The 18,545-nt window shown below is 39.4% G+C and overlaps 2 protein-coding genes across 4 annotated transcripts in view; both read left to right on the top strand.

Annotated features, from left to right (window-relative positions):
• The window catches only part of golm2 (golgi membrane protein 2), a 43,772-nt gene extending 33,394 nt beyond the window's left edge, over positions 1-10,378 (top strand). For 2 of the 3 annotated variants that reach the window (XM_067441462.1, XM_067441451.1), the window contains 8 exons: positions 2,321-2,423; positions 2,544-2,634; positions 2,731-2,872; positions 2,962-3,045; positions 3,192-3,500; positions 4,138-4,269; positions 6,454-6,621; positions 9,605-10,378. In XM_067441462.1, coding sequence (XP_067297563.1) covers positions 2,321-2,423; positions 2,544-2,634; positions 2,731-2,872; positions 2,962-3,045; positions 3,192-3,500; positions 4,138-4,269; positions 6,454-6,621; positions 9,605-9,681 — 1,106 coding nt within the window. In that variant the 3' untranslated portion in view covers positions 9,682-10,378. The remainder of the gene's footprint in view (positions 1-2,320; positions 2,424-2,543; positions 2,635-2,730; positions 2,873-2,961; positions 3,046-3,191; positions 3,501-4,137; positions 4,270-6,453; positions 6,622-9,604) is intronic. The other variant, XM_067441471.1, reaches the window with a different exon arrangement.
• A 1,326-nt stretch (positions 10,379-11,704) lies between these two features.
• Positions 11,705-18,545, top strand: part of ctdspl2b (CTD (carboxy-terminal domain, RNA polymerase II, polypeptide A) small phosphatase like 2b) — a 76,990-nt gene continuing 70,149 nt past the window's right edge. The window contains exon 1 of the mRNA XM_067441438.1: positions 11,705-11,878. The gene's annotated coding sequence lies outside the window, so the exon portion shown is untranslated. The remainder of the gene's footprint in view (positions 11,879-18,545) is intronic.

Genomic DNA, 18,545 nt, shown 5'->3' with positions numbered 1-18,545 from the left:
AACCCAAGCCTGCAGTCTCCCTCTCATTTACTGAAGCTTTCGCGCCTCGATCGCCCCCCGGTGACCGGTCCCAGTATAGCCGCTCCTCTGTGTTTTCTAATGGACGCGAGGCAAACTAAAATAAAATAAAATAAAATTACACTTTTAAAATGTTTCCCCAAAGTTAGTTTATGTCACTGAAGGCAGTTATCATCACGATGATTTCATTTCAGGTGTTCGTTTTAAAGCTACACTGTGTGATATTTTCTCCCATCTAGTGGTGTAAAGGTATATGACCATCCAGTGAATAATTGTTTCTGCTCCTCTCAATTTCGATTTCGTTTCAACTCCTACGGTGGCCGATTTAGTCATGGCTTTCAGTTCGACCTCTTCGGTGAGTGTTGCGTCAACTCAAGTGATGAGGTAATTTTTGAAAACTATTATAATTTGCAGTTATTTAATTTACCAAATGATCTATGATCAAATTAATCTATGTAAAATGAATAATAGTTTTACGTTTTCGTTATTTTTAACCAGTTCATTGCTAACATCAGCTATCAGGTTCCCAGACGAATGCAAGCTAATCTTAGTAAAGTAACTTTTATCAGTGCTATCATTATTCTGTATATTGTACGACATCACTAGCGTAAGGCAAACAAATTATAATGCAATTAAAATATTAATCTCATGTTATCCATCATAGAACACGGATTTATGTTAGAAGGTAAACAATACTTTTTCATCATTGACGCGAGGAAAACTATCCTAGACGTCGTTCTAGTGTTATGCACAGCACACCATGATATAATTAGCCAAGCAACAATAAAACTTCCAATATACACAAATAGGCTGAATTAATATTACCTGTCGAGAAGAAAGCAGGCAACGTCGGCGTTCTTTTTAAAATTGTTGCTCCTCATGAGCTCTTTCCATCTTGGAAAGGCCACTCCAATATTTACTTTTGTCTTGTTGATTTGCCCGTTGCGTTGCCGTCTTAATTCTCTTTTCCGCTTTCTTGGCGAGACTGATACATATTCCGCAATGTTACTAGGTCCCTGACCTGGGTCGAATTCGGTAATCAATTCCAGGACGTGGTTGCTTTCACACAGAAGGCGACCCGGCAATGTTCCGGGAATATTGCGGGTCCGACGTGCAGTGTGAAAGGGGCTTAAGAGTGATCCTCCGTCATCATATAGCAGCCTCAAGCAATCCTCCTCTTCACATTCGACACAGTGCCATCGAGTGTTAAAACGTGAAAAGCGAAGCTTGAATTTACGGGTATGTCCCTCTTTGGCAAATGTACTTTCAAGATGGAGGAGCAACATGGCGACTGCCATCCGAACCCTCAACACTTATGTATTTTCAATGGTATATTATAAAATTACGAGAATGCATTATTACTTGAAAGAAGTAAATATACATTAATGAGCACATATATTTTTGAAAGAACTAAGTGATTTTAGCCATGAATAAACTAAAAAAGTTACACAGTGTAGCTTTAAAAATAAGTTTAGTTTGAGTTAGTTATTTGATGCTATAAAAATGGGGGGTGTGACGTCATGATTGACAGCTGAGACTGACGGTTTCTCTGAGTGAAGTTGTCACTGAGGCACTAACGGACTTTTTCCGAAATTTTTGGGAGCAGATTAGAGCTTTAGCTTTAATTTCTACATTTCCATAACTGTTTATTTCACACCAACATAATTAATTGTTCTGCATCTGCGAGAGTGTGGGCGGGCTTTTGATATCGCAGCTGTACTTCCTGCTCTACTTCCTGCGCTCTACTGCGCAACTCCGGTCCCGAAATCGCTACTGCGCAGACTCGGTCCCAAGATGTCAGCGCCGTGCACCCCCGCCTGAAAGCTTCAAATATGGCAAGCGGAAACAGATGATGTCGAGTCGTCCATATTTTTTTACGGTCTATGGTCCAACCTCAGCAGCGATGGCGCGTTGCAAAAGGCCTTGCTTGTGCAGCTCAACAATCCTACCACATTCAAAGAGAGAAAGCCTTTTTGCCTTTACCATCAGGAGATCTTGACAACATGACAGCTTGAAGGACAATGCCATGAAAGCCATATTTTTGTGCAGATTTGACCTTTTTGTGGCTATGGTCTTAAACTTTTGATCAGCTGATGAACAGTCTGTTTCAGTTTAAATGCAGTTTTCAATAAATTGCCTACTCTCAATTTTTGTCTCTTGCTCCTGTTTCGGTTATAACCCGGTTATGATCCACAAGTGCAAAATGTGTAAAACTTTCAATGAAAGTCAAACATTGGCTCATATGTTTGACTGCTAATCTAATGGGTCATGTTTGTCTAAATGTTTGTGTGTATATTTACAGAACAAGTTAAGGAGTTGAGGCAGGAGGTCATCCGACAGGAAGACCAGCTGAGGGAAGTGCGGAAAAACAGCACCAATCTGGAGAAGAAGCTGGAATATGAGAGGTAAATACAAGCACTAGTGGACATTCTAAGACATAAAAGAACAGATCTTGCTTTCTGCGCACTTCTATTCCTACATTTGGTAATGGTTAAGAAGATGTTTGACAGATTGATTGTGTGCAGCTTGCAGTGTGGCAGACAAATAACGCAGCTGAAGGCAGAATATGAGGAGAGCGTGAAAAGAGTGGAAGAAGAGGCAGCAAAACACAGACAGGTATGCTGTGAAGGATTTGAATACAGTCAGCGTAAACTCTAGCTTGCCTTAAATCACAAACTTTATTTTGCATTAAAAAAAACACTTTAATTTCAGAGTTTATTAGAGAATCGTAAAATGGATGCAGGGGGTGGGCAGGTGGAGGTGGATCTTGATCAGTCCAACAAAAGAAAAGAGGAGGACACTGCAGAGCGCCACACAGTGGCTGCACGGCGAAATGATGGCCCAGTTCCTAAAGGTAGCAGAAGAGAGAAAAAAAACAATGAGCAGATGCATACATTACATTTTTGGTTGGAAACGAATCTTTTTCTATTACATTTACTCAAGATGACATGGTTAAACCTGGTAGCGATGCTGGCATGCCTGGCATTGAGGACAGTGAAGTGGGCAAGATGGAAGACGCACAGTTTGGTGAGTATGACAAGTACATTTCTTGGAGATTTCATTGATCTGCTGAAGTTGTTTTAGTTCAATGCTGATGAGTAACCAAGAGAATAAACTCTGCAGCATGATTAATATAATCTAATATTCAGAGGTACATTTTAATGTTTCTCCAGCCTTAAAGAAGCCAGCAATCACGCCACAGAAACACATGGAGCCTGCGGAGGCTGCGGCACTGCTGAAGGAGGAGAGGGCAGGGTTTGGACCTGGAGCTGGTGCCAGACCAGGGGATGATTTGGCCCATGGGCAACCGCTGGACCGACCAGACATGCCCCATGATGAAAACCTGCGTTTGGGGAACCATGACATCCCTGTGCAACAGCAGGTTCCAAAACCAGTGGTCGACAAACCCATGCTGTTTGATGAGGATAATAAGGCAGGCATAAAGGCAGATGAGTTTGGGGAGCAGCGCAGACAGCTGGGAGGTGAGAGGTCATGTTTTTTCAGTGCTTATAAGACTTTTCAATTGTTGGTTTGTTACAAATGTGATGCTGGACCCAAACATACACCCACACACAGTTACTATGCAGGCAGTAAGGTTTACATTACAGGGAACCAAAGAAAAAACCTGTTATCTTTTTCATCTTTTTCTTTAAGTAGAATACCTTTTCCTTTATAATAATACTACTTTTCTTTCTTTTTTATATTATAGGTGCACATTTTTAGTCCATATTTCTCAGTGTCTGGATGAAATTACTAAATTTATTAAAACACTATTTTTACACAGTTATTTCCTTCAGGCAATGCTAATTTGTAGTTTTATTGTTTTATTTGTGTGTGTTTTTTTTCCGTTCTGGGGAAGCCATGCTTTTGTGTGTTTCTTCTGGACCTTTTTTTTTCCCTGGGAGAAGCTGTACTGATTTCTTTCTTTTTTATTCTTTCTTTTTTTTTTTTTTTACACAAACCTACGTAATTGTTCTCATTAATTGAAGATTGTTTTACTTTTACTGTTTTTCACATGGAGATAAATGGAGATTAGAGGCATGCTGTCATAACATAATCTCTTCACTTGCAGAAATGTACTTCTTTAATATCAAGGGCTTTTTCTTTCCTTTTTGTTAGCTGAAGGTTTGAAGGCAGAGGGAGTTGGACTTCCTCCTCCTCCTCCTAATCCAGCTCAGGTTCTTCCCAAACCCATTGATCCACACAATGCCAGAGATCCTGTGCCCGCTGACCCCCCGCGTCACCGCCAGAGTGAGTATTAAACTTTACAAGGGTGGGAACTGGAATGGGGGCGTTTTTGAATGTGACAAGACAAAGATTCAGCTATCCTCTTGTTACATCATGATGTATCAAATACTGTTTGTTTGTTTTTTGGCTACAAGTCTCCACTCTGTTTCAAGTGAGAATACTAAGCCTCAACAGCTTTTTATGTGCTCTATTCATTTACAGCACATATTTAAGCGAAATTATTTGTATAAAAAAAGGGGGGCCCATGGTGTCCTGGACTAGCCTGACAAGCCAGACCCACATCAAGATGTTTGGTCTGGAAACTCACCATTGACAGGGCTCAATCCGAGGGGCGGGATAAACGGTTGTCTTTCAAACTAGGATAGCGCTACCACCAACCAGAGCAACGAAGGTGAAACAGAGCTTGTTGATAGATTAAACATTCACCGTATCCGGTCGACAAAACTCTGAACACATCTTTCCTTTTTAAGAATGACTTCAGTGCCGTTCTTTGTTCTTTTCTCAGAGAAAAGCTTAACTCCAAGTCTTCCAGAGTCGCGGTCAAAGCTGATTCGAAAGACCGCCGTTCGCCAGTTTCTGTGTTTACTAGAAGCACGCAAACGCAACTCAGCCGTCGTCATTATGGCCCCGCCCACCGACTCTATACACAATGTGATTGGCCCGGCAAGAGTTTGGCGATTACAGCGCAGAAGGGTATTGAGAGTTGCTACACGACACTCACGGGCAGATTAGATTTGCTACCGCTAGGGTGCATCTAGATTTCTAGGTCGTGGACATAATTATTTAACAATTCAGAAAAAAAAAATCTATTGAGATAGAGGTATGTCAATTTCGGTATGTAGATAAAGGTAGTTTTTTTTTTTTTTTGTAGTAGTAGTAGTAGGACCCTGACTTCAGACTTGACAATCAGATACTGATATTCCCAGATCTTCTGAACCTCAGTCTGCACTTTCATTTATGTTATCATTTGTTGGTTTCCAAGTTTCTATGGGTTTACCTTCATGTCTTTAGGCTCTCCCATCTGAAAAAAAGAATAGATCATACATAAAGTGTCATTAAAGTTCTGATTAAGCTTTGCTGCCTGATACACAAATTGAGATATTTATCAGAATGTTCAAGCTGTTGTTTAATTTCCAACCACAGAAGTGGATTGTATTGTGCTTTTGTGTTCCACGTAAGATAAATGAATGTGGTTTAAAAATAACAAGGGTGAGATAGGTAACTATTTCTTTAAGACTCTCCAGGGTTTGATATAGCAGAAGCTGGCACCATCCAAGCCAGTTCACAGCCTTAAATCAATCCCTTTGTGGTAACCGTGTGTGTGTGTGTGTGTGTGTGTGTGTGTGTGTGTGTGTGTGTGTGTGTGTGTGTGGGCATGTTTTTGTGACATATAAGGCATATAATGACATGGGTATGACATAGGTATTACAAGGAGAGGGTGAAATATGAGGACATTGGCCATGTCCCCACTTTTCAAAATGCTTATAAATCATACAGGATGATTTTTTTTTTCAGAAAGTAAAAAGGCAGAATGTTTCCTGCGATGGGTAGATTTAGGGGCAGGGGCAGTGTAAGGGGACAGAAAATACAGTTTGTGCGGTATAAAAACCATTACGCCTATGGAATGTCCCCATATGTCACAAAAACAAACGTGTGTGTGTGTGTCTGTGTAATACAGATTGTAAAGCTGTACACTATGCATTTAGGCCATTTGTCAAATGTCTGGGCTTAAAGTCGAGCAGTAATCTTTGTGTCTGTAAATGGACAGAGAAGATGGTTGATTGGGTTCTCTGCTGGTTACTGCGCTGCCTGACATTGCTCCTTCTGCTAAACTCCTCCACACCACCTTGTTTGTACCCCATCCCATCCAGCCTTCTTTTCTTTTAGTAAAGTCCTCTACCACCAGCTCCATTCCTCACTTGTCCTCTAAAATTAGATTTCCTTTGGGGCTAAATTATGGCATATACCTTTTTATTTTAACCTCATTACTTTCAGTGTAGTCTTATTGTCCTCTCTTTGCTTTTTATTGTTGTAAATATGCTTCTGATCTGTTTGCCTTTTCTTTACTTTTTCCCCCTTTTCCTATAATGCCCTTGTTTCGTTGTCTTTTACCTCGTTCAAATTTTGCTTGTTCCTTTTTCTTTCTTTCTTTCTCTTTCCCGATGGGGCCCATCTCTGCCTCTGCAGGCCGTTTCTTTGATGAAAATGAGTCCCCTGTAGATCCGCAACATGGCAATAAGCTAGCGGACTATAATGGGGATGATGGCAACGTAGGTGAGTATGAGGCGGACAAGCAGGCCGAGCTGGCCTACAATGAGGAAGAGGATGGTGATGGTGGGGAGGAAGACGTCCAAGGTGAGCCGGGGATTGTGACTGCTTTGCTATTCCATCTCCTCTCCCCCTCCCTTGCGCTGTTGCTGTTCTGTTATATTAAGCTGCTGGTTCAGTCATCATGAGCTCACAGCATACTGAAGTACAGTCAGTTCTTTTGGCTTAATGCTTGAAAGGCTTGTGGAAGGAGTCATTCACAGGGGAAGCCCTCACCTCAGTGTGCTGAGAGCATGTGTGGATGAGAGAGTGTGAGATCCTTAACCTTTATGAGACTGAACCTTCTCTCCCAGCATGCCTCATTCGGCTCTTCCAGTCATTGTCTTTACTAATCAGTGTGATAGTGTGTAGAGTTATTGTGTTGTCAGTGCATGTGAAAGCCATAATGCTGTTGAATACTTTTCACTATGGTTTGGGGTTTTAAATTGGCTACTTTAAAATCATCATTAAGTCATCTTGCCCATTTTTTTATCAGCTCCCTGTACCACTTAACACTTTTATAACACATAATTGTAAACCCTACATCTTTTAGGCCATGTTCACAATGCAAAGTCTAGGGATTGACAACTGCATGTAAGTGCAAGAATTAAATCTGTCTGTCATTTATTGATATTAGGGCTGCGTGATATTTCATAATAGCCTGTATATTTGTGATAACTGAAAGAATTCAAATACTGACGAAAAGTCTACATTTCAGGTCAACACAGATCTCAGAGAAGAAACTGGCCATGCAACTGTTTGTGTGTAGTTAGCGTGTGTATACATGTGTTTTGTTTGCTTGTGTGCTCATGTTTTTCTATACCGGTGGAGACTTCAACCTAAATGCACAGACTAATGGGGACTTATCACTGGAAACAATCTTATAAATCATATAGAATTTTAAAAAATTGAAAATGTAAAAATGCCTAAAGTGTGTGATGGTTTAGTGTAAGGGTAGAGAATATATAGCTTGTACAGTATAAAAACCATTACGTATGTGGAGAGTCCCTACAAAAATGGTGAGTGAATATATATATATATATATATATATACACCGTGAGGAAAATAAGTATTGGAGCACCCTGCTATTTTGCGAGTTCTCCCACTTCATGGGAGAAATCATGGAGGGGTCTGAAATTGTCATCGTAGGTGCATGTCCAGTGTGAGAGACATAATCTAAATTTAAAAAAATCCAGAAATCACAATGTATGCTTTTTTAACTATTTATTTGTATGATACAGTTGCAAATAAGTATTTGAACACCTGATAAAATCAATGTTAATATTTGGTACAGTAGCCTTTGTTTGCAATTACAGAGGTCAAACGTTTTCTCTAGTTTTTCCACCAGGTTTTCACACACTGCACAGAGAAGCATGGAGTTTGAGCTTTCTCCAAAGATTCTCTATTTGTTTAGGTCTGGAGATTGGCTAGACCATGCCAAAACCTTTATATGCTTCTTAAAGAGCCACTCCTTGGTTATCCTGGCTGTGTGCTTTGGGTCATTGTCATGTTGGAAGACCCAGCCTCGACCCATCTTCAAGGCTCTAACTGAGGGAAGGAGGTTGTTCCCCAAAATCTCGCAATACATGGCTCCGGTCATCCTCTCCTTAATACAGTGTAGTCGCCCTGTCCCATGTGCAGAAAAACACCCCCAAAGCATGATGCTACCATTCCCATGCTTCACAGCAGGGATGGTGTTCTTGGGATGATACTCATCATTCTTCTTCCTCCAAACACGTTTAGTGGAATTATGACCAAAAAGTTCTATTTTGGTCTCATCTGACCACATCACTTTTTCCCATGACTCCTCTGGATCATCCAAATGGTCATTGACAAACTTAAGACGGGCCTAGACGTGCTGGTTTAAGAAGGGGAACCTTCCGTGCCATGCAGGATTTCAAACCATGACGTCTTAGTCTATTTCCAACAGTAACCCTGGAAACAGTGGTCCCAGCTCTTTTCAGGTCATTGACCAGCTCCTCCAGTGTAGTTCTGGGCTGATTTCTCACGTTTCTTAGGATCATTGAGACCCCACCAGGTGAGATCTTGCATGGAGCCCCAGTCTGAGGGAGAATGACAGTCATGTTTAGTTTCTTCCATTTTCTAATGATTGCCCAAACAGTGGACCATTTTTTACTAAGCGGCTTGGTAATTTCCCTGTAGCCCTTTCCAGGCTTGTGGAGGTGTACAATTTTGTCTCTAGTGTTTTTGGACAGCTCTTTGGTCTTGGCCATGTTAGTAGTTGGATTCTTATTGATTATATGGGGTGGACACATTTATGCAGCTAACCACCTAAAACAGGTACGTCTAATTTAGGATAATAAATGGAGTGGAGGTGGACATTTTAAAGGCAGACTAACAGGTCTCTGAGGGTCAGAATTCTAGCTGATAGACAGGTGTTCAAATACTTTGCAGCTGTATCATGCAAATAAATAGTTAAAAAAAAAAATCATACCTTATTTCTGTTTTTTTTTTTTTTTTTTTTTTTTTTTTTTTAAAGATTATGTTTCTCACAGTGGACATGCACCTACGATAACAATTTCAGACCCCTCCATGATTTCCAAGTGGGAGAACTTGCAAAATAGCAGGGTGTTTAAATGCTTATTTTCCTCACTATTCAATCTTTTAACATGTATGAACATGTGAGTACAACATGCATATAATGAGTAAATTCTTGAATAAAAAATTGAGGTTAATATATGAATTCAAAGATAAAATTACTAGGGAACAAATACAAAATTAATAGTACTATGGATAGGAAAATAGACAACCACATTTATATAAAATATGCATGGAACCAATACTGCCTCGTCTGTCAGAATAACTCCTGTATTCTGTATGAACACAGAATAGTTCATGAGATTGACATTTAAATGTGGTTGTCACTCCCCCAACACTTTGCAGTGTGTATGTGGCTTTAGTAGCGTTCACTATTAGTTTGAAGGTGTCTTTGAAAGTTGGGGTATATTTTCTTTAGCAATGAAATTAAAGCTAGTTAGATTGTAATCATCCCTGTTGTTGTATTTTTCAGATGACGAAGACCGGGAGGCTCCAGGTGAAAGGGCTGTGGATTACGGAAAGCGACATCCAGCCATTGATGTGCTGTAGTTCCAACGCTCAAAAATCCCATAACATTGAACTTTGGATGTTTCTGACAATGAAGTAGCCAAGAGAGGAAAAAGGACTTTGGATATCAGCTGGTGTCATGCTCGATTGGAGACGTTCAGACTATTCAAACTGTTTCAGTGTCTTCAGAGAGGAATGAGTTTCAGACTGTGAAATCAATGACTGCGGATTAATTTTATTCAACATAAATGCAACAGTGATTTCATGATCTTTTGCAAATGTTTGCTTGCACATGACCTGATTTGAGTATTGATTTCATTTTTTTGGCCCCACATCTGTAGCATAGGTCTAACAGAATTGTGTTTTGGAATTATATTGTACAATTTTTCTTTTTCTTTTCTTTTCTTTTTTTTTTTTCTTGGGTTGGGAGGTGAGGAGAGATAATAAAATACCTTCTCCAGGCACTGGAGGCGCTACTGTGAATAGATGATACGGAAGTAATTTTTCTCAGTTTGAATCACAAAGTGGAGCATTGATACTACTGGTGAAAAGGACCTCTAGAGCACCAGTTGCTTTTTTCTTTGAAAAGCATAATCTCCCTTTATCTTTTTGGACAAATGTTGCTGAAGTGTAAACTATGGGACGATGCAATTAAGTTGCTGTTCAACGTTTAACCTCTCTCTGGTACAGAATGACACCGATTGGCCAGACAATTTTTTTTTTTTTTTTTTTTTTTTTTTTTAAACTACTCCGTTTCTGATTCGGTAGGAGCACTCAAAAGTGCACACTGAGTTTTGTAAGGACATTGTTGCATGCAAAAGGCAGCCTTTGTAAATCAGCCTGTAGATCAAGAAAATTGATTTTAAAAAAGCAATACTCAGTGCCACAGACTAAACTCACCACAGCTGTCGGCCTGCTTCCTTTCTTACTGGTAGATGTACAGTACATATAAGGAGGAGTCTGTGTGACGAGGGATGCTGTATAATTGCTAAACTCTCAAATGGAAATAATGATCATATACCTAACTGTTTGTGTTTGTTTTATAATCGAGCAAATTTGGTAGGGTTGGCATACTGAATGTACTCTTGTAGCTTGTGATTGTTTTCTAGATCTGTCACATGGGTGTTTGGGCTCTCTTACACAGCTGGGCAGTGCAATCCAAGGATAACGATTAACAAAATTCTTAATATTTCAAATTAACTGGTCCGGTTTTGGAAAAAGTAAAAATTCTATCACTGTGACTGAAGTATAAAGTAGTAGCATCAAGATGAGCACCCATAAATCTTCATTAATTTGTCCCAGGCTGCTTTACAAACAAATGACTACATTACTGTAACAATAAACTTTTTTTTTTCCTGTAGAGTTTAACTGTGTTTTCATTCAGTTTTCCGATCAAGAACAAATTTTGTGATTTTTTTATTTTATTTTTATATATATATGATTAGATTGTATCAGTTTAGTGGTCATTTGTATAGTATATTGACCACATTTACGTTTTTCCTAAGACACATATTTGTATATAACTATAGGGAATGCCCTCATATCATGTAATTAGATCTGAATATCTCTTCATTCAAGAATACACATGCAGTCTGCCTCGCATTGCCATGACGACCTGAACGTGCCTTTCCTTCTCATCTCATACCCAGCGCGTTCGTTCTATTTTTACCGTCATGTTGATTTGCATTGCACAAGTAAATCTGATGCTTATGCTAGCTTTGTAGCTTAGTCTGCTACCTTTGGCGTGTTGTCATACACTAAAAGCTACAATCAAGACACGTTTCCTTCAGACAATAATGTATTTAACCCCTTCTGATATATTTGATAGTTTGCCTTTCAAGCTACCTGGTAAATGCCGACAGTAACGGAATTACTCTCCGCTCTGCTTCTTTTCTTTCTTTTTTTAAAATTGCATTTTATGCGTGAATATCGAACCTATAGTATGTGTTTTAAATAGACACCGTAATACAAACCTGTCGCACTGCGAAGCCTCAATATTGTTTTGATACTCTGAACAACAGAAAGGGGGTGTGGGACGCGCGCCGCAGGACGCATGCTCGCTCCTCTTCATCCGGGTACCTGCAGTTGACTGTGTGGGTACGGAGGCGGGAAATGGCGTCCAGAGGTGCGGGGAGGACAGAGGTGAACCTCGTCTGAAGAGGCACGCAAACAACAGCAAGTGTCAGCAGCCCTGAAATCAACCGTTAACCTGCGACTCGATCCGCCGGAGTTTCGTCCAGTAAGTTATTACCCGAGTGTGTATTGCATGTAGTGATAGGGTCCCCCCATAACCCCCGTACGTTCGCTCCGGTCGAAAATGTTTCGCTGTGGTTCGGATCGCTCATGTTTTACCTTTACGTACGGACAGGCAGCTGCCTTCTTTGTGAGTCGTTCCCGCGCTTTATCTGTCATTAGAGAATAGTGCCGGTTGTTTTGAGCTGGAGTGGCACTAGACTAGGCTTCTTCTAGTAATAGCGGGTCACGAGAAACAGGTTTACTACTGAGAGAATGCTTGCATGTGTCCTACATTGAAGATAGACATGCACAGATGTGTCAAGAGCGTTTGCTGCATGTAAAAATACATCTCGCATTTTAGGCTCTTGGGTCGTGTAACTAATCATTGGGTAAACTGTTAGTCTTGATGTCTGATTAGACTAAACGGGGGAATTGTAAGAAAGTTGCTCGTCTTCCGTACAGAATCTCTTTAGCGTGTTTCCCGCCCACCAACGACACTCTGTACAGGTTTCCCCTGACTGAACTTCATAATTTCTAAAGTGTCTGTTGAAGTTGATCAGTTATTGTGGGTAAGCACCATATTGTCTTTTCTGTCCTTTTTAAGGACTGACTGTAGTTAGTTGACTCTTGGGTAGTGGTTCTCAACCATTATCACTGCAAGGGTTCCCCATTGTCATGTCAACTCTGTTAGGGGCCTTCAAGTATTTTTCTTCTTCTTGTATTTCTGATGAAATTACCATATTCTATGTTATTGCTGGTTTCCAAATCTTTTTTATTATTATGAAAATTATTATTATTGTTACTGCTCTCACGATAATAAAAAAAATGGAACATTTTATAACATTTATAAAAAAAATATTACCTGATTTTTCCGCCTTGTAACTCTCAAATCACTGCTAAACTAGCCTATAACGGAAAAACTAACGGATAGAATATTTAATACAAGTTGAGAAAACAATTTAGGATGAAATAAGTTTTGTTTGGCAAAGTTGTTCCGTTTTTATGTAAGGGCTGAGTGGTTTGTGACATTCCTTGATTTTTCTTCATAATAAAACAATGATGCTATCTATGGAGCTTTTAAGTTTAGGCTATGTTCTTGAAATTAAGCTGATACTCTATTGGTCAAACATTTCTCTATTCATATTCAGGTCAGAGAGAGAGTTAACAAATATTTATAATGTGTGCAGCACAGTGTTATTGTAAACCATACAGGGCTCCAGGCTGCTGATTTGGTAGGGCTGAGAAAAAAAAAAAAAAAAAAAAAAAAAAAAATATATATATATATATATATATATATATATATATATATATATATACACATTTTTTATCATAAAATTATTGTAGTTTTGCATTAATAAGTGAATTTTCTATTAATATTAGAAACTGTAATATTTTTTGTTAATTGGAAATTTAAAGCCACAATATGTAATGTTTCACCACTAGAGGTTGCTTATTCAAAACAAAGGCATAACTTGATGACACCTGATTTCTTGGAGCTTTAATTATGCCTATAGACTGAAATGTATGGCTGTAATGTTATTAATGTCACCCATAGGTTTCGTCAAGTGTAAAGTCACCGGTTGCCATCTTGGCAGAGAGTCACTCCCGGAAAACTGATAATAAGCAAAGAGGCGGGATGTGGCTGGAGCTGATGTGATGATTAACAGACAAAATGGCAATCCACTTGTCACTCAAACTAACCAAACCCTTAATTATGCAGAACTTTAAGGCTTCATATAATGTAAATGAATAAGTTATAAAAATAAAATTTTGCACACAGTTGTCAAGGAGGTGCAAAATTAGCCATATAGGCTGTAAGCATGTTTTTTCTGCTGTGTTTTTAAAGGTGCACTAGAATGATTTGAAACATTTTAAATTGTTCTCTAATATCTACATAGAGGATATGTGGCTCAAGGGCAAAATTTGCCCAGATACAGTTTTACAGGTCCATTTACAATAGGGCTGCACGATTAATCGAACCGCAATCGCAATTTGGCTTGTGTGCGATTGTGAAAGCTCAAAGTAGGGCTGGGCGATATGGCCAAAATTTCATATCCCGATATAGCTCATTTAATATCCCGATAACGATATACATAACGATATAGCAATTTTTCTGTTAATTCAGTTTATGAATAGTCTATACAAAATTGCAATGTGGAAATGCAGTTTGAAATGATATAAAAAAACAAATAAAGGTAGTATGGACTACATTTTTATTTTATTTAGAACCTTTTATTCAAGCAAGACAGTTGGTAAAGTTAACACCTGCCTAGGGATGTTAGCCATCTCATTCCAAAATCTTTTTGTGTGAAGTGAACATATCCCTTGCACTCATTTTTTCATAACTCGCCTGTTTGTACTTAACCAATAAAAACATTTGGCGCGAGGTCACAGCGTTTGGGTTTGCGCGCTCACAAGGTTTGCAAAAAGTAAATAGGCTAAAACACTCGAGGTTAGAGTCAGGGCTTAAGATGAACTTACATTTGGAAATATTTTACATCTACATTTCAGTGGTAACACATGATCGTTGATGTTGGTCGTCTTTCTTTATTGTTAGCTCTACCTCGAACAAAAGCGGCATCTCTTCGGAGCTGTCATTTTCTTAAATGAGCTGCGGCAATGTTTCAAATGAGCTCATAACGCTAGACAAATGCCTTTATTTTCAACGCGATCACCTTGTACCCAAACCATTTTGAAACTAAGGAGCCATTGTCCTCCGATTACAAACAAGCTCCTCGGCGGCGCGTTTGCGGGACTCGTGTTTCGCGCTGTGGTGGATTTAAAAAAGTGACGTGAGTGGAAGGGAGGCGTGTGTGTGTGTGTGTGTGCGTGTGCGCGTGTGCGTGCGTGCGTGTGTGTGTGTGCGCGTGCGCGTGTGTGCGTGTGTGTGTGTGTGTGTGTGAGAGAGAGAGAGACACAGAGAGAGAGGGAGCGCGGCTCGCGGCTGTTATTTTTAAATAGCGCAGCATATTTTAAACTAATCGGTTAACCGGTTTCAACCGGCTAATGAGGCTCGGTGGTCGGTCAAGAAAATGTTTAGTTTTCGCCATCCCTACACCTGCCATTAAAATATTTCAATATGGCTATATGGTGTGCCACGCGTAAAAGCCCGTTGCAGCGTCTGTGTCTGAAGTTTGTTTTGCGCGCTTATGCCACCACTCCTGCATAATTACTCTGAGAATTACCCTGGTCTGAACCGCATCTACTACCGTCTTCCTCCATGTTTGTTTATGTATTGCAGCGTGCATGGGCATGCCGTGGCGTGAGGTGCATCTTGACGTAAAATTCTGCTGTAAACGCCTTATCGTGGCGTAAGCGATAGAGCCTAATATAAAACGATAGACATTTTCTATCGTCCAGACGATATATTTCGTCATATCGCCCAGCCCTAGCTCAAAGGCTGCGATTTTAATTAAATAAATAAATGTGTTAGCGAAGAGCAGCTCTGTGATGAAAGCTGCTCCGTCTGAAAGACTGCGAGTTTGAGTCCCTTATAACGTGCGTTAGAAAAAGCAACACGAGTCAAACATCTTCACAAACAAGTGAAGCGTTCATAAACCTGTTTAACAAAAGACAACGTTTAATAACGTTTTACCTCACTTTATATCGTCAGTCGAGTGTTTGTGAGCTGATGTGGCTTCTCATCAGAGTGAGGCTTTATTTTATAGTATTCTATGTCAATCAGCACTGCATTATAATATACTTTATTATTATGAAAATACCCTTGACGGCTTGAAGAACTCAAATACTCCATATTTTGCTGCAGTCGTGTTTATTGTCGTCATGTTTAATCAAAGCGTCTCTATCTTCTGTTTACACCCCGTTAGCTTCACATCATGGATTTCCTGAAAACTAACGTCAATTACTTCTCTGAGGCAAATATGGCGTTTTCCTCTCGAGGGCGCCCTCTGGTTTTCAGTATGAATTAAAAACTTTTGGGTTTTAAAGGGTCATGAAACCCCCCTGCTGCAGCGGTGTTTTTTCACACCTTCGATTTGAAAAAGCTTGTGAAAAGGGGAGTGGTCGACTGTGAAAAGGTGGGATGGTATTGTGTGGAAAGAGGGAATGGTTTGCATAAATAGGGGAGTGTCAGTAGGTGCATTAAGATTAGCGATACCAACAGCAGCAGTTACAGCGGTTCTGAGACATGTTCTTGGTTCACGTTGGCATTGTTTACCACAGGGAGATTAAATGAGGGATGAGTACAGCGAATGAGAGAGCTATGAGTGGCGTGCAGCAGAGATCGCAAATCATTCAGCTCTTCATAGTTCAAACCAGCGTAATTCAGTGAGAAATGAAAATAAATGTTATTCTGCATGACGAAATATTTTGCAAACGTGATAAAACTATATTTGTCCAAATATGCACGCTGTTTGGCAAGATGAACAATGCGCCGACGTGATAAGAGAACGTGAACCACCCAACATGCGATGTGATAGAGGTGTGTAATTCTAGATCGGGGTAAAAGCGAAGGGGTTTGAGGCTAGTCTCGACCGCGCATCTGAAGCAGAGCGACGCGCGCTGGGTTGCCGTGACGATCCGCGCTGTCTATCACTCGGCAGCTAAATCTATATTTGTCCAAATATGCACACTGTTTCACTAAGAGCCCGAACACATCCGGTTTAGTGCATGGCTGTGACGACAAATAAAACGGAGAGGACGTGGCTTTTGTTCATTAGCCTACAGATTGGTTATTTTGCACTCCTGACATAGATAGTCAACGCTTGGAGGTTCGGCGTGCGATTCCTCAGGTGAATTTTACTTTTTTCCGCACGCTGCTTCCAAAACTTCCCCACCATATCTCTACATTAATGATGTAAGACGAGCCTGACAGAAGTGACTGCCTCATGCATATTAACTAAATTATCTTGTATGCATACTACAGCGCAGGGATTGGACTGAATGAGCTTTGTCATGAATATATATAGAGAATCGCTCGGAGCGGTCGACGTCAGCATGTGCCCACCAGCCCATACTTGGGCCGAAAAGGCCGTGCCGACGTCAGCATTTGTGACGTTGCTCCAACTAAGCTTTTCAAACCGGAAGACAGAACTCGCTCTGAAAAATGCAAAATAACTATTTTCACATATGAATACCATTAATGAGTACCCTTAGTGTTTTCAATGATGTGCAGCCTATACATATCTGTTTACATCTCAAAAAAAGTGTTTTGGGGTTTCATGACCCTTTAATAATAAGATATTATTATCAATAATAAGAAAATAATGCTGAATGCATTTAAAAATTAATAAACTTAAAAAATTAGAAATTTGTTGGACAATCCATGTTTTTTCCCCCACAGTGGATGCACAAGAGGTTCATATTTAATATTAAAGACAGACTTTAGAATAACTCCTTAGGCTTAGACCTTTCTAATGTTTTAGTCATAGGCTGTCTGCATATTAATAGGTAACCCAGCAGTTTTTTGTTTTTTTTTGTAAAATAAGTTTTCTGTAAAATATTACAATAATAATAATTAGTATTATAGTTATATTTATTCTGACATACTCTTTTTTTATTTGTAATTATGAAAATGTTATTGTAATTGTAATATTTCTTATTTTTAAAAATATTTTTAGCAGTAATAATAATCATAATTAAAGCTGCGAGCAGCGATGACGGGCCCAAGCCGGGGGCACCGCCACCCCGGTGGCATCAGCTTAACTGTGCACAGCAGGCCAATAGGCATTTAATATGGGAAAAAATAAATAAAGGGACTATGTCAAATTCATTTGAATTCACCTCATTAACTGCAGCAACTGGTGCTGCTATGACCAGGAACCACAACAGTCACATCTCTGAGATCAATTACATTTTATTCTTTAATTTTATGTCAGATGATGTCAAATGTTAATTTCAAAATGAGTGCAGAATACTGTCCAAATGCTGAAGTTGTATTATCCTTACACTTAAAAATAAATTAAGCCAAATCACAGAGACCGCAACAATGATTTTAATATCAGTGTCAGGTAAGAGTAATATGCGTGCATAACATTTATGGAAGTTTATTATAAACAGCCACTTTTATAAGATCATGTGAAAAATTTTTTTTTTATCCATTTGAATTCTATCAATAAATAATTAGTTTAAAGAGGTGTCATACGTGATCTTTGCAAACACAGCACATGACCTTCTTTAAAGCCCATGTTATAGAAAACAATTAAAAGTATTGGGACATCACTTTCAATTATGTGCAAATATATTTTTTGCAGCTCAAAATTTTGTAAGTTTCAGAAGACCAGTATTTAATTAAAGATATAATATATGTTTTTGTTTTTTACTTATTTTTCACAATAAAGTGATAGATATTTGTGATAGCCTATGATATGAAAGGGTTAAATTATGAAAACACAAGAGAAAAGGTGACACACACACACAGAGTGAGAGAGACCCCCTCCACACACACACACACACACACACACACACACACACACATGTCTGGTTCACTATCTTTCTGGGGACTCATATACGTAATGGTTTTTATGCTGTACAAACCATATATTCTGTCCTCCTGCCCCTACCCCTAAACCTACCCATTTCACAAAACTTTCTGCATTTTTACATTTTCAAAAGAACTCATTCTGTATGATTTATAAGCTTTTGTACCCATTGGGACCTCAATTTAGGCCCCTACAGTGACATGTGTCCCCATGAGTCTGTGTGCATTCAGG

The sequence above is a fragment of the Pseudorasbora parva genome, chromosome 1 (assembly GCF_024679245.1).
Source record: "Pseudorasbora parva isolate DD20220531a chromosome 1, ASM2467924v1, whole genome shotgun sequence".
Taxonomy (NCBI): domain Eukaryota; kingdom Metazoa; phylum Chordata; class Actinopteri; order Cypriniformes; family Gobionidae; genus Pseudorasbora; species Pseudorasbora parva.
This window is presented reverse-complemented; position numbering and strand designations above follow the sequence as displayed.